This window comes from Centruroides vittatus, unplaced genomic scaffold (genome assembly GCF_030686945.1).
Source record: "Centruroides vittatus isolate TY-2023 unplaced genomic scaffold, ASM3068694v2 contig_466, whole genome shotgun sequence".
Lineage (NCBI taxonomy): Eukaryota > Metazoa > Arthropoda > Arachnida > Scorpiones > Buthidae > Centruroides > Centruroides vittatus.
Window position 1 is genome coordinate 552276 of NW_027122260.1, and position 18190 is coordinate 570465.

General features: G+C 25.3%; 1 protein-coding gene across 1 annotated transcript in view; it reads right to left on the reverse strand.

The window, feature by feature from the left end:
- LOC136977666 (sodium/potassium-transporting ATPase subunit alpha-like) overlaps nt 1-17264 on the reverse strand; it is a 123398-nt gene extending 106134 nt beyond the window's left edge. The window contains exon 1 of the mRNA XM_067273199.1: nt 17131-17264. Within this exon, the coding sequence (XP_067129300.1) occupies nt 17131-17142 (12 nt within the window). The 5' untranslated portion in view covers nt 17143-17264. The remainder of the gene's footprint in view (nt 1-17130) is intronic.
- Between the last annotated feature and the right edge of the window lie 926 nt (nt 17265-18190).

An 18190-nucleotide genomic window follows, 5' to 3' on the forward strand; every position in this document is an offset into this window, starting at 1 on the left:
GTTTATAATTATGTACAAATATAAACATCTTAAACCGGATAGTTATATATTAAAACCAAAAGATTGCCGGATCAGTGCCAAATTATTTAGCATTTAATTAATAATAATAGAAGTAGTAATGTAGCCCGATATAATTCGGCAATCGTTCGATTGTTTATGATATGAACGAAGACAAACGTAAGAAGAAAAGACAAAGAAATGGAATATAATTTTTTCATTAATTCAATGTAAGATATGAAAGAAAAAGAGCATTGGACCAAAGAACCATCGAGGAAAAACACACTCGACCATCCGTGATCATCGAGTATCATCAGAAAATACACAAGAAAACAAAAGCCTCTCCTCTTATCACTCGAACAAAACATGACGAATGACTTAAGATCGCATTCTATTTATCAATTCGCTCCAAATTTAAATTTATTTTAATATTCAAATGCGAATAAAGCTGAATTTAAAAAGATTCTTTCGACTAAAAACTTGGAAGGTTCTTCATATTTTTTTATTAAATTATCTTCACTTCATAAGATTTAAAGACGATGAAAAGTAATATCGAAGACAATATGTCATCGTATTTTTAAAATATGCGCATAAAAATCTAAGAAGGATCGTTCGGAAGTAATTTAATTTATTAAAAATAAATGACGGAGAGGAAAATCTATGAAAAATGAACGAAGAACAAAAAGCTCGTCTTGTTAATTTACAAAATAATTTTTTTCTTAAATATAATTTAATATATTTTTCAAATTGTAACGTTATTTTACATAAAATAATCTATCAATAAGCTCTCGACTGAATTTTAAGCAATTATAATTATTTTATGACAATTTATTTCCATTGTTTATTTGAGGATGGAGAAAAATAAAAAAAAATAAACGTAAAAATACATTAAAAAATGCAAGATTTTTCCGAGTTTCCTTTTCAATTCCGAGTGCTTTCCAACGACTTTAACAATTGTCAAATGAATGCCACAGGGATATCAAGGAAAAGATTGAAGAAAAATATTCGACTTCAAAACGAAATGCATTCGAATAAATCCGATAAAAAACAGTTTTTACTTCTATTTTTTTAAATTTAAACTTTGAATAAAATGTCAAAACACTTATATATATATAAATGAAATTGTATTAAACAAATTTATTTTAATTTAGTTTGTGTTAAAAATAATAATTTACGATGTCAAAGTTCTTTCATTTGAACCCATAATTGAAATGGATGTAGAGCATTTACGAAAATTGATTGAAAAAGTAATGATTATAAATTGTTGTAGATGCCAAATTGTTTTGATTTATAAATAAATATATACTTCACACATAAAGTAACTATATTTAATGATTAGTTTTTCTTCTATTTTCCATTTAGACATAGAATTTATTTTGGAAAATCGATAAAATATCACACACACATAAAAATATATGTATATAGTAACTGGCATATGATATATTTTATAAACTTTCTCGTCTTGTTTACAGATATCAAAGTAAATATTAAATTTTCGACTTTATTTAATTTGATCTGAAGTGCATACAGCATATACAAATATGATATTTTGCAGTATTCTTGTATATGTATGGTGTCATCGACTTCTCTAATTCATTTAATTAATGATTTATCATATTGTAGATTTGCCAAAATGAAATTAGAGTTTGTAAGCAGTTCGAAATGACGGACGAGCTTTGCCTTAATTATAATTAAAGATATAATTATAAACATTTCAAATTAAATTAAATATCTGTATCGGTTAGAAAATTAATGTTATTTAAAAAAAAATATTCAAAAAATCAAATTTGGAGTTTACATTAAATTTTTCATATTTATGCAAAAATAAACGATAAAAATTATTTAAATTTTAGTTTTAAAACGCTTAAATAGCAATATTAATTAACTTTTACATATTTTTATTTAAAATTGAATTAGTAATATTTTAAAAACTTAATTTTTCGATTTGAAAAAGAATATTTATTTATAAGAGCAAAAATTAGTTATCAATGAAAAAATACCAATTTCAAATAATTCTTCTTTTGTAAACAATTTAAAAAGGTATTTTTTTAAGAATATATTTTTAGAATCTTTGATAATAGTTAAACTTTTTACATCGGCAAATAAGAAAAGAAGTTTAAAAAAAATTGAATATGATTATTTGCAGCTTGCACTTGCCGAAATTTTGGCTCTGTTTCAATCTTTAACATTATCAAGGACTGGTTGTCAAGCCAAAAACATGATCCCTTTTTAGAAATTTTGTTTATAGAAAAAATCTTTTACGTTTGGAATGTTTCAAATATAGGTTAGATGAAAATAAATGTTCTAGTAATTAATTTTTTTACTCTTTCACTGTCTTTATTTTCAAATAAAGCATTGGAAATGATTGTCTACATCGTGAATATTCAAATATTAAACTGAAAGATGATAAACTTGATGAAATATTTTTATTTCTTAAGAGAATATGTTCCAAAACAAAATTTACTCTGTGGATCTCAATCGTTAATGTGCGATATAAAACTTCTAATTTGTCAATTTTTAATATAAATAAGTCTTTTATAATATATTTACACAACTTTAAATTTTATTTACTAAAAAAATGTATTATAATAAAAAGGAACTTTTTAGATTAAACATTGTTGTAAAATTAAAATAAAACACTAATTTCATATTTGTTTAGAATTAAAGGAAACAAAGATTATATTTTGAATTTCTAATCAAAATAAAGCAAAATTAAAAGAGATTATATTAGTTGATTAAAAATATAATATAATTGTTAATTAAAATCGAAAATTTAAACTCTAAAAGAAGCGATTTTAATTCGAATTAATTAAATATTTTTGGTATAAAATTAGTACCCTTTATTTGGTATATATACCTAATTTTTCGGTTATGAAAAATAATGATAAAATGCGATGTTTTATATTGATTAGTATCTATTAATGAGAATGAATGAAACTAGAAAACATTAACATCTCGAGGCTGGTAACTTGTTAATGCTCTCCGGCTTCTTTTTTGCATCTCTGCAGCATCTCTTGCAAGATTTAAGAGATATTAGAAAGACGCAAATTAAGAGATGGAAAATATTAATATATCTTGCATCTCTTATTTTGTTTTTAATTAGTTTTTAATTTGGAGAGATATTCGAATAGTTTACAAATATTTATGTTTCATAAAATGTAATCTTAAACAAGAAAAGTGTAATGACTTACGTGTAAATAATCGAAATATTTAATACTTTACTAGAAACAAAACATTTTAATAATTAAAGTGAAAAAAAAGATCATTTCTACGAAATTCTGAATTAATTTTCGGTTTTCCAAATTATTTATTAATTAAAAAAGTATTTAAATATGATAAACCAGAAGATTTTCATCATGTTTATGCTCTACCCTGAATATCTGTGATAATTAATCAATAAAATTAACATTTATAAATTACCATAAAGTAAATAATTATACTGATATTAATTTTTATTAATTTTAATATTTGTTTCAGCTTTATTTACACGTTGAACGTTCTTAAATTTAAATATAAATATTAGATTCTTAATTGAATTTAACGTTACTCATCTTGAAATAAAAGTAAAATAAAAAATTATTTACAAAAGATAGTTTTCAACAATAAAAACGATAGTAATTATAATTATTTTGCAAAAAAGTAAAAATTATTTGCTTATATATTTTTTACGTAGTTGTAAGTTAAAAACGTTAACATTTGCAGAATGGCATGACACAATTTTAATCGATTATTTAATAAATTAATTGAATTTCAATTCAGATTTATATAAAAAATTATTTTAAAACTAACTTGTATCTAATTTAAATTACATAATTAAGTATTTCGAAACGTTTTTCTTATGATTAATAGTGAAAAGATTATTGAAAATTCGTTTTAATATATCAATGTTCATAATTATTTCTGAATAAGGAACAAATTAATCATCGTGCTACGTATTTAATTTTTCAAGTTTTGTCAGTATTAATGAATTTATAGTATGTAGAATCTGTACTTCACGCCGATGTTTGCTCTTCTTCCTGCTTTCTTATGAAGAAAAAGTTCATATTTATTTTTATGTAATTTCTTATTTTCATCTGCTAAATATATTGAGAGGATCAATATCCAGAATGTTAAAATATCAATTGTTTGCTTCGTATTTTCTAGGAATACAACAATAGAGGCGTGGATTAGCGGGAAGGTCAACATCTCGTTTTCTCGTTGGCACTAACGTAACAAGCTACACTGGCATAAAGCACGCTATGTTCAGAAATATTATGATAAATTATCGAAAGTAATCTATAAATCAATTATTAAATTATAACGAAACTTTGGTTCCAATATGCAAAAGATTAATACAGTATAATGAAAAATATGACATGGTCCAGTAGCCTATAGAAAGGATATTAAGAGGATAGTTTGGAAAATAAAACGTTAAAAGAGAAAAATGCAAACAAAATTTAAAATTTTAATTGAAACTTTTATAAAATACGATACTTTAATTATGTTTATACAGGCATCCCACTCGAACTTAAGACGGTAAATACAGATACGATCTCTCGAACTTACGACCATTTTTAGGGGCAAAAATTTAAATGTCTTTCAAGATTTCGCGTGTATATTGGCCGATAATACGCTTAATGGTGAAGCCATGCTCTTTTTAAATTCATACACGAGTAATGAAAATGATTAAAATGTTCGTCTTTATTGTGTGTGCAGCCATTTTCCTAAAATACTTTGTAATGAATAAATCCATTAGCATTTAGGTAATATATATTTATTATTTTCGTTATATATATGTATACCTTTGTATGAAATTTGACTTATGATTTAAAATAGTGGAAAGAAATCCCGTCGAGAGATACCTCTCTTATGTATATGTATCTGCATCTATTTTATAAGTCCTACTCAAAATCTATTAATAAAGTAAATTCGAAAAACGAAACAGAATATTTATAAAAAATATAAGAATAGATTTACAAAAAAACTAGATATTTCTCTCGTTTATCATGGCGTAGTTTTATCTAATTTCGAGTACATTGTTGGAATTCAAAAATGTGAAATATTTAAGAATAATTATTTCAAAAAATAATACTTTATATTATATAAAATTGTATTTAGAATAAATGTCGGTAGTTATAAAATCAACTTCTTATATTATAAGAAAACAAGAACGAAGAGATTGTATTCTATTTTCAGATTACGAAAGATTAAAAGCGTAACTAATTTTTTCTTTTATTAATTAATACAAAATGAATTATTGTTTTACAAATATCTTATTTTCTGTATCAAAAAAGTATTCCTTACTTTTTTAAGTGGCGTGTTCAATGTATTAACGACTTGTTAACAACGATACGATGTTAACGATTGTTTGTAGCTTCTTTAAAGAATGTCGTTAATCTAGAAGATGTTAACAACTTTCCAACATTTCTTTTATTGTTTTTCAATCGTAGTTTGTCTGATACATGCAGTTTTTGTGTTTTTTTTTTACGTCGAAAAACGGAAAACATACGAATACAAATTGGCTTCAGCAAAAAGATAGTAGCATAAACATTACTCTTCTCGAACGATTTCAATTAAAGAATCGATTCTTACCGGGGATTGTGATTTATCAGATCTGCTGTTTAAAATCTTAGCGTAAAAGAATATAAAACATTACTTGGAATAATAGAACACTAAAATTACGATTAAGAGCGTAATATATATCGATAAATCTTCGAAAAATATCGAAAATAGTTAAATTCGCCCATCGCTTTGCCTTTAAACAATTAAAATTTATCAGATCACAAAATATATTAAATTTACCACCAAATAATTTATCGAGAAATTTTATTATCAACACAAAATTGCCATAAAAGAAGAAAAATCCACATCATCCTATTAATTTCTGAAAGATAAAAAAAAAAATTTTTTTAAATTTTATTGTAAGTAATCAAGAAATAAGAAGAAAATTACATTTAATGTGTGTGTCGGTTCGAAGCCATCTTAAACAAAAGCAAATATTTGCCATGACGTGACTTCCAGTAGAACTTTTAAATTTCATAAGAAACGATATAAGTTTGCAGAGTAAACTGAAAGTCATTTGGTCAATGAAATGAACTTGTAACTCCCATAACTGAAACTTTGCAATGTCACCATACAAAATAAAATGTGTGTGTGTATATATAACATTTATTCCATAAATTATATTTAAATAATTATAATATTTGACTTATCTAAGTTGAGAAAATAGAACTTAATGCGCTTTGTTGGAACGTATAATGCATCGAAATAGGATTTAATTAAAATTATTGTATCGAATTGAATTAAAATAACATATATTACATGTTCTTTAATAATAAAATTATAATTAATTTTGTTTAATATTAATTTTTATAATTAATAACATGTACACAACTTTATATTTCATCATAATAATTCGATATTTTTTCATAATATAACTCCTATAAACTGTAGTATAATGAAAATCTAATCAGTATCAAGACCTGTATCGCGAGTAATTAAAATTATGAAAGATGTGTACATTAAATTTCTCTAGAAAATCTAGAGAGAAATTATTAAATTTATCCATTCTAGAAGTCATGTTTACTAAGAGTAATTATATTTTCGTGAAAATTAATAGGATACGAGATACCTAATAACATTAAAACAATTATAAATTGTTAATTATTGCGTATCGATTGCTTAATTACTTTAAATTACATAAATTGTGACAAAAATTAAGCACGAATGACGAATGAAACGAATCAAGTTTTGCGCGTTTAAAATCTTAAAATATAATTAAATTTTAATTCGTTTCTTGTAAAATATTTATAATAAAATTAAGTATTTTAAAACATTTACTTAATGTATTTTTTAATTAATAAAGTTAAAAAAAAGGCGAATAGTTTGCCTGGACGAATTTTTGGAATGGAAAGTCATTGGAGCTTATATAAGTTTTGTAGGAAGAACGAATGACGTTGTGTCGAGTGACCTGTAAGAAAAATTCGAAAAGTTGAAATTTGAATCTACAGCAAAAATAGATAAAGCAAATTCGTTCATCCGAGTGAAAAGATATCGGATCGAATCTGTTAAAGATAAAACCCAAAATGTTAACGGATCCGGAAGACGATCGAAAGCAACTTCCACCTTCTTGGACTATCAGAAATTGCTTTACAAGACCTCAAATCCTAGATGAAAATGGTTCGAAACACTGAATAAAGCGTAAATCTCTGAATAAATCACTCAACTCAACCCATTAAAATACGTTAGTATTATTTTTACCTTCCTTTAGATAAAGTAACCAGTTGCTCCATAAAGTTCGTATGGTGTATACTAGGGATCAGTTCGATTTGTTTCTACTTATTGATGCTTGATATCGATTGGGTATTTAAAATTGTAATTTTGTCGTATATAAACTATCTGTAAAAGTTATATATATATATATTAAAGTAGTTGATGATATATGAGTATAGAATATCAATGGTTTATGGGTTTCGAAGATAATGTCATTTAATATCATTGGAGAAGGACATTACTTATATCGATTCGTTTCTTGCTTCGTGATGAAATATATCAAGTATTAAAGTCGATTTTATATTAAAAATGTGACGATAATTTTAAAACAACATTATTAACTTTCCAGAAGAATAAATTACGTTCGAGAAGACCGAAAATTTTTAATACATGAGATAAATAAAATATAAACATGACACTTAAGAAGCATAAATAACATTTTTACCCCAAAAATAAACTAAAATCTAAACAGAAAATGTCTTTTATTATCTCAAGAAGGGTTAAATCCGAATCCTTTTTCTTCTTCCGTGTGTATAAAAATGATGGTGAACACATCAGTTTCAGCCACTCGACTGATAGACATAACTTTCGTTTGAATATATTTTAATGACGTTTTAAACAAAAATTTCTTGTAAAAATAGTATTAAAATATATAAAACCCCTTATTAACATTAATTAAAATATTAGAAAATCTATTTAATATATATTTTGTTTTTAATAGTTGATTAAATCATAAAAAAATTAAAATTTTAATCGATGCGCCTACCTGATATTGATTTATATAAATAATTTGTAATGAGTTTAAATTAATTTATATGAAAATAGGAATTAAAAATGAACAATAATAAAGAAAGATTAATTGAAATTTTGTCGAGAAACTAGCAACACGAATTACAGTAATTTATAATAAGATATTGCTTTAAAGTGGAGAACGTTGTTTTCACTCATAACGAGCATCCGTCACAAAATTAAAATGGAGGAAAATGCTTATATAATTAAGAGACGAATAAATCGTTTGTACACAATTATGGTCATGCAATATTTGTTTGAAGTTCAGTCGTCCATAAATTGAAAATTATGATAATATACAAAGATGGCATGTTCTGTAAATGAAAAATCCAAATCAAAATGAACGAAGGGTAAAAGATTTCATTACGGACGGAGGATTTTAGAAATTTAACATAAACTAAGAAATTCTTAAAGTTTTCATATATTTTTTACGGAGAAAACATAAAAATTATTAGTCTCCTATACTTTTATTATATTAATAGAATATTTTTTTGCAAGGGTTCTTCTGTTTATTATGAAAACAGTACTCAAGGTGAATACTGTTTTCATAATAAACAGGAATGTATCATGTGGAAAATATGATTATTTCTTATAATACAATCGAAAATAATTTAAATTTACGTAAAAATTATATTTCAAATCAAAAAAGGGACATTTAATTGTTTATATTTTGTTACATACTGTACAGTACATTCGTTTATAACATGTTTGAATTTCTATTTAAAAAATGGGCAACTTCTATAAAAATATTCTATAGAAAATTGTAAATTGTATTTCTATGAAAGTATGTATTTTCTTTTTATGCGTTATATTGTTAAAAATTGCATAGATTCTACATATCAACAATTGTAAGACTGCTCTTTATACAAATTTAAATGAACATAGATGAAAGGAACGCTCTTCTTACCGTCTACTGCAATTTTTTCAACTCAGTATTGATTTCGATATGTTTTTAAAACTCGATTTCAATTTCATAATTAATATACAATAAAATAATTTAAGGCAAACTATATTATTCCTCACGAATATTGAGCAACCTCCTATAAATACAAGCGAGTGTTTTGAATTGAAAAACATCGAAAATCCTTCAAATATACGAAATTCTATTATTAAACAACTGTTAATAGTTACGCTTCACTTATTTCCGAAAGTCTGTATGTCTGTTGGTATCTGTTGTCGCATTCCGATTACAGATAGAATATCCAGTTGCTCTGCTACAGTAATAATCGAACGATCCGCCTATTTTATGACATAGAGCGAGCCACATAATCGTGTTCCAACGATTCCTACCGCTATAAAGTAACAATCGTAAGATGAAATGACTCGAAACTTTGTAAGGAGATAGAGAAAATTCTTTGGTAGATATCGAAACTGCGGATATTGCATTGAAAAACTATTGAAACCATTTGACATGCTAAGTTTAACGTCTGAGAATGATTAAGTTAAATATTAAACATCATATTTCACTGAATAAGTCCATAAAACCCCAAATAAAGCAAATTTATACTAAATTTTCAAGGTTATTAATGTGGTTTCTTGCATTATTTAGAGCTTAGACCAGTGGTTCTTAACTATTCTCAGCTGATGGCACAGGCAATTTTTGATGGTACGTGTTGTATCAAATATGCTCTAATATACAAGCATATAAACAAAATGGATGTTAAAGATATGCAATTTTTATATGAAAACATAAATGATAAAAAAAATAGAAATTTTCAATTATTTTCTGAAATTTTATGGCATTTCAGCGAGAAATTCGGGTACAAATCGGTTGAGAATCGCTAGTTTAGATATAAAAAATAATAACTTAACTTTTGTGTTTTAATAATCTTTTGAGTAATTTAAACAAGAATATTTTAATGTTCCTTTTACAAAATATCGATCGCGAATAATTTCATTTTACTGAAATGTTTTCGAGCGGAATTAAGAACATTTTTTCATTTTAATTTCGTAGTTAATTAGTCTAAAAAGGCAGTAGATGCGCTTTATCTAATTTGATTTGTAAGAGCAAAGAGAATGATAAATGGAGCAAAATAATGCTGTACAGGGAGAGGAATGTTGAAAATAGCAAGTAGTTGTATTGCACGCCATATCACCATCAGGACACCATTACCATTGGATACACGTATGTTTCATTAAAGTAACTAAATACACATTAATGTACAATTTATATATAAAAATATTTTTATTTTTATGCATTATTTATAGTATTCTGTGAAAGAATGAATATATGTAATCGTCTTTCTTTATTATTATTACTTTTTTAAATTAATGTTTATTTGTTGAAAAAATTTTTTTAATTTATAAATATTTTGTTATATTTATTAAATATGTTTTTCTCGAAAAAAATATAAATTAAATTTTAGAAATTTTATTTTTTAAAAAATGATTTTAAGTAAGTTTAAATTTCGAATTGATTTGTAATAAAATTGCAAATTTGAATTTTTTCCCCTACTAATTATTATTATTATTTTTTGTAAGTTAGAAAATAATAAATAATGATTTCATATGTTTTAATTATAAAAAATCGATAATAATTTATTGCTTAAGTAAATTTATTATTTATTAATTAGATAATTTGAATTTTGTAATTTTTTATGCTTCAACACAAATTTATGAAAGAATGTTTTGTTTTTCTTAACGAAAACCCACAAAAAATTCAAAATAAAGGATTCCCCATTAAATCCCACCATAAAATAAAGAAAAAAATCCCTATAAAAACCTCAAAACAAAACAAATTTATTCTGATTTTTTTAGTGTATAAATTAAATTTCTAGTGTTATTACAGTTTAGACACAAAAACTAATAAAATAACGTTTAAATCTATTAAATATTCTGTACGAGACTATACACAGTTTACTAATAATATTCAACAATCAAATTAATTATTAGTAAACATGTATTATTAGTGTAAATACATGTTTTAAAAATTAAACTATTGTAAATAATAATTAAATTATAGATTATTTATTTCATAGATTTAATTTTAAAATAAAAAATAATTAATGTTTACATAAAATTATCTGACGAAACATTGTTTAGTGGAGTGTCTAATGGTATCGATGTGGGCAAGAGCTAAAGCATCTCGATCTAGATGTCCATTGTGCACTGTTTAATGGTAAAATTTACGATTTTCTAGTAACATTAGTAACTATTTACAAGGAAACTTCAAATAAACAGAGTTTATCAACAATATAATCATTAGAAAGGTCATTATTTCGATAAAATCCTAATCGAAAATCAATACTTTTAGTTATTGCTTCGCAGAAGAATCGTTCAAATGAAAGAAAGAATTGAAAATATCAACTCTTCATTCGAATTTTGTAACATTTACAATTCTTTCTACATAATTTTTATTATATTTTAATCATTTTTACTACTTTTATTTCGCATTTAAAATCATTTACTTTATACTAATTCGATTTTCTTTCTGTCGATTGGCCAATTTACTTTTGATGTTACGATTGAAATTTTCATTTGTAAATGGTAATTTATCTTTTGCCTCTACAATAAATATTAATATATATGTATTAAAAAATATAGAATATTAAAAATTTTCCTATTGAAAATTTAATAAGAAACGAAGTGAAAAATATAATGAAATACCGTTTGAAAGTAAATGTGTTGCTTTAAAATTTTGAATATAAAAGATATCTTCTTTTCTAGATTTAAATTTAATAAATAATTTTTTGTGAATATTTTAAATTCAAATAACTGCTAATTTTGGTAAGAGTAATGGTAATCTTAGAAGGCAACCGTGCATGGAAATGAGGGGAGATAGAATTGATCGAATATAGAGGCCATTTTTACATTCTTCATATAGGTAAACGTATGTATATTACAGAAGCATTATGTAAATTATAAAGAACTGTCCTCGTTATTATTCAGTAAAAAATTATAAATTTATAAATTATATTTTGGTTTTATAATGCTAAAATATGGTTTTGGTAGAAACCGATTCATTTAATAAATAATTTAATTAATTTTTCGTTTATTTTTGGCATATTTTATGGTAAATTTTAGGATACATTTCTAAATTTTATAATAAATTTTTGTTAAATATATTTATACGGCTTATATTTAAATTTATTTTATAATATTTTAAATTAGAGCATTGAGTTTAATGTTAACAAAAGATAATTTCGTGTACCAGAACATAGAATTGGGCCTTTAAATAGTTTCTAAATAATTACACGATATAAAAATTACTTTTATTTTCATTTATATTATTTTTTCCTAAAAATATATGATAAATCTTGTTAAAGAACAATTATGAAATAATTATACTGGATATATTATTATGACAGGTTAAATTATATAATAAATAGAGCTTATATAACCATCACAGTATAATAGCACTTCTCGTGACACGGGTCGTATCCCTTAGCGTGTCAACATGGAAATTTCGTGACTAAACACCAGATATTTCTTTATTTCGACAAAAAAGAAAGTTTCGTGACTGATAGTCGCGGCATTAGTAAATATAATTACGAAACATAAACATAATTGCTAAAATTACGTTATAGAATACGTGAACAGGAAAAATAGTAACGCTCTTTAACGTTTTCTACAAACAATATTCACAAAAAACAATTTAATCATCGATATTTATGAAGAGATTCGTCTTTTTTATAACATTTTATCAGTTTTAAGCATAAACAACACAGGCTTTTGCTTAGGCCCTCGCGCTTTTAAAGGCCTCAGGAACGTACAAATATACGTTTGTGGACAATCAGTACTCAAAATTCAACACTAGTAAAGATCTGTATCTTGTACAATATTAAATATCGTATCTCACGAATTTCTATTATATAAATTTGTTTAATAGTGCCTCAGAAGTCTAGCTTATCTAGGGCCTTGCACAGTTTGAAACCACTATTGAATTTGATTCATTTATATATAAATTGATGGCAAATTAAATATAAATTTTTCTTCTTAACTATTTTTAAAATATTAATAATTGTATCTTAAGTTTTTATAGTTTAAAGAGTATGTAATTTAGTAATTTATTCTTTGTCTAAATCATTCAAAACTATTAATAGAATATTAGAGCCAGGTTTGTAACATGTGGAAGAACTAAATTTAAATTTAGAATCCAAACAGATTGTAAAGAATTGGCCTCTACAAATAAATAAAGTCACGATTCTGAATTAGAAACAATTAAAATATTCTAAATCCAACCACAGTTAAATTAAAACATAATTTGAATAAATATGAATTAATTTTATTTAAACTTAGAAGTAAAGTGGAGAGCAATCAAAATTTATTTTTACGTATAATTGCATAAATATCAAAAAATAATTAATATTTTCTTGAGATATTTAATTCGGATGATAAAAAATTTAAAATAATATAGAGAAAAGAGAAGGATGTAAAGAATGAAGAGGTGGGCGAAATATGCAAAGGTATAAATTAATTCTAAAGCTAATTTTTATTAATATTTTAACATAAATATACTTTAAATGATTGATTTTTAAGATCATTACTGCAGGTATATAATCTATATCGGAAGAAATCCTATAGAAGAATTTTAGATTAAGAAACAATTCAAAATTAGTGTCGAGTGCTTTCTATATCTGTAATATTAATTTATAGCACGTACTATATTATTAATCCATCGTATCTTTAAACCATTGATTCGAGACGAGTCTATCGAATTAATTATAGTGCATTTAGGAATTTATCTGACATTATGATTAATATATACATTGAACATAATTCCAACTTTAACCTTTGCATTTATAACATATTTTACACAAACTCGTAACAGAATGCTACAAATTGCGTTAGGTTTAATAAGATTTCTGAATCAAAAATATATTTTACAATCTTATAAATTATTTATATTCATCTTAAATATGATTAAGTTTTTAATTTCGATTTAATTTGAAATATATTTTCTGTAAGAGTTTTAAAAATTGATATTTTATTATAAGAGCATTCCTGTGTTTCGTTTCGCTTTCTCTTTAGTATAACTAATGATATATAATGTTTTATTTATGCAAATTTTTGTAGAGATTACCGATATTGCATCTCATTTACGTACAATTACTACTTTGCTTCAATTTATTACGCTAATTACTTAAGGATATTTAAATGAGAAGCAACAACGAACAGGAAAACTCTTGGAAGAAAGCAATGCTTTAATGATTTCTACAGAAAAATAAATTTAAATTAAAAAAAAAACAGTTTTAACCATTTGAAACCTTCTATAAGCATCTAAAGTTAATAAAATGAATTTCCAATAAATAAATTAAATTCTTCTTAACGATTCAATTTTAATGGAGAGAATGTTATAGATTCTCATTTTTAAATAAATCAATTAGAAAATATAGTAAAATTACTTATTCTTAATCGAGATATTAAAGTGTTTGTAACACAAATTTAATGAAATTTATGGAAATTTGGGTACAAAATTATAGTCTGGGCAGCGGCATATCAGAGATAGTCGTCAGAATGAAGTTTGTGTATAGAATTGTTCTCGTGATAAATCTAAAAATGCACGCAAGTTTTGGTTAAGGTGAGGCATATATTCTTTATGCTCTTCCCTCAATACACTTTTAGTATATAGATGTATATATGAGATAGATTTACAGTATGGATATATATGGATGAAAAATTAGATAATATCATTAAAAAATAACATAAATTTACTTATAAGAATTTAATTGTAATTAATTTTATAGTTTTATTTTCTGTTTTCATTATAACAATAGCGATGATCGATATTTTGATTAATTACCAAAAAGTCGTAATAAAAATTTACAAAAGTAGGTTACAGATAAAGTATTTTAGATGAATTTTGCAATTTCAGAAGAAATAATTCCTTTGGAATAATAGTTTTGAAAATAATTATCTGTTAATAAGAACGAATTAAATTATTTTTTTCATAATAAGATATGTGACGAATGCTAAAAACTGGATCGATTCTTCTATTCGTTTGCTCTAGATTTATTGCATTAAACATATTTCGAATGAATGTCGTTAATTACACGATTTAAATGAAAAAAAATTTACTTAACAGGACATAGAATCATAATAACTACTGTATCTATATTCAACAATTTCTTTAATTTATATTACATTTTTGTTTTTAAATATTAAATGAAGGGAAAAATTATTGGAAGGAATTTCTCTCTCTCCTGCTCTTAAAGCTTGAAGCTACATCCATATTGCCACACCCCATTCAACCTCTGACTTAACAAGAAAAACATACGATAAAAAATAGATATAGAATTATAAATCATTTACTAACGAATTACTTTAGAAATGATCTAAATCTTGACCTATTTGATTTCAGCGTTTAAAAAACTTAATTAAGCTGAACAACACTTAAATTAGACTTATACAGTTGAATTAGTTTAAAATATTATGTTAATATTTTCTTAAATTTCGATCGAATCTACAAAAAATGTCAAAGGATCAACTTCTAGAAAGTAATTAAATTCCTACTCTAAGGAAATTTGAAGATCCAAGGGAATAATTCTTTCTTGTATCAGGCAATTGTTATTCACTCGAACGAATGGAGAATATTTCAACACTATTCCAGTGAATATAAGGCACGTTCTTTTTCTTTTCTACTTTCGTATCGACTCGTTTGAATACTTAATTACACACGTTTGTGATTTATAGTCACGCTCGTTACGACATTGGCAATAATCTAACATCGACACATCTCTTGTTAAAAATAACTTGGCACTGAGTCGAATATATAATAGAATGCTAATTCAATATTATATGAACAGAATATGAATTATATATAATTTTTTTTAAAATTTCTTTTTAGATGCGAGTATCCAACCGGAAGATGAGAATACGAAGAATTTTTATTAGATTATAAAAACTCTAAGGTTTCTCTCCGAAGTTTTATATATTTATATGGAGTTTTGAAGATTACCCTATTTACCCTTTCGTGCCCTGCGACACTATTTTAGCCGTCGGTGACGTAAACAACTCGTGCGCACTTTTCACGTGACATTATCGATTAACTGTCAGTCAATTTCAGAACAATTTAATGTTGTAGTCCCCGGATGGATAAAAAAAATCGATAATTTGAATTTGTCGTTTATATATCCCTTTTATTCTCTATTGGTAATCTCTTTATACATTTATTCACCCAACATTCCGAAAGGTCATAAGTATATGGGTTTTTCCATCCGGAACGTTAGATTAAAATGGAGTAATATTTGTAGCCAGTTTAAATTTTATATAAATTATTATTTTTATTTTTAATTAAGAAGAAGAAGGAGAGGAGAGAAAATCGGCTCTATTCTTAATATAGAAATTTTAAAAATCTAAATAAAGGTCAACGTATATCGGGCAACTGTCCAATTTACCAAGTAGAAACTTAAAGGTTACGAAAGGGTGTAGTTTCCAACGTGGAAAAAAGACATTAATGAGATGTTGCGTCAGGTACGGGCACGGATATGGAGGAAGGCAGCACAATGCCGATGTTCGATCTGCCTGCTGACGCAATCTGTAATGACGTCGTCGACGTTCCGTTCCGCATTTCCTAGAAACTATATCGAGTCGGTAGTTTTTTTAAATCGAATATTCGAATAAATTTTACTTTTAACTTAATTATAAAACCTCAGGCAATCTCTCGACTTATAAATTATTCTGCTACATTACTCTATTTTACAGGAACGCTTTATACGTTCGAGATGTCTCTACCAGTTCCTTGGGTTAAATTTTATCCAAAAAATAGCGAAACAATGAGAGGATTTCGTGTAGGATTTCAAATAACGTTGCAGCTTTAATATGGAATTTTCTTGAACATTGTAAAAATTAATTATCATTTTTTCTTCTAAAAATTTTTTTCTCGTATTCTTTAGAATTTTCGATATATCGTAAAGAAATCAAGAATATTTTCTATCTTGCTCTAATTCTAAAAGATTCCAATTTTAAAAGGATGAAAAAGTGGAAGTTCCAGTAATTGAAATAGAGCATTCTGATTGGTGGAATCGAAGATAAACTGCAGCTAGGAAAAAGAAATTTGCTCGCACGAGAAAATGTTCTCAACTCGTAGCGATATATAAGAAACGTAAATCAAAATAAAATATAATTTAAATGGAATTTTTTAGCAAAACTAACCTGGCTTCCCATCGCTTCGCTGTCCTCTTGTGTACCAACCACAATGCGGAACCCACGTCTAACACGTGAGAACTAGAGTATATAGCGCACTCGCAGGCAACACCGCAACTCCCGATGACGTCACAGGTGGAGTCCACCTCCGGGTTTCGGGGTAGGGGACGAAGCGCGATTCGTGATACACCATCGAGTGGAAAACCCAAGTATTGACCAAATTTCCGGATAGATGTTTAAATGGGTGCATTTCTCATTTACCTATTTTTTTGCAATTTCTTTTTCCTCTTAAATTATCAAAATGTAAATGGATATTTGCCAAAAATTTCATCTTCTGAAGAGTTGTATTTTAAGTTTGGCAACTTTTCAGTCGAAAATTTTTTCTTACTCGAAATTACACGTATTAATATATAATATATACGAATTGTAAGCTGGAAAATCGAATTGATTTCTTGTATTCGATTATATTGCATGATTGAGATAAAAGCAAAATTTTTTAATTATATAATAAGCGCTATATTTTATTATTTGCTTGTACTTTATGCAAAGTTTTAGCTACTGTTGATAATTTTAAGCACTGACACTACTTAGATAAGTTAGTATTGCGAAAAATTAAACCGAGCTTTTGTATCTGTCATAGATTAGAAGATATATGAGATATACAGCATAAGACACTCCTATATTTAGTCATAGCTGTAGGAATATTTAGGTTATTTAAATAAAATTATGTTATTTTCGTTAAATTTGAGATTTTTATATTTTTAGACCCTTTGTAAAGAATGGAATTTGTGGCATTTATAAATTATCAAATGCAAGAATTATTTTTGGTAATTAACTGAATCGAATAGATGTAAAATACGTTTGTTTGACTTTATTCAAACTGCAAATTTAGTTATTTTCAAATATATAATTAATGCATTCAACAATATTATGCAATTTTAAGATTTTTTTTTTTTGTAAATGATACGAATTTTATAGATGAAATTCATTTGGAATCGTCTTAGTTAATGTTAATATTAAAAGTTAACAGTTCAATCACTTAATGAAATTTTTTTCACGTGATTCTCTT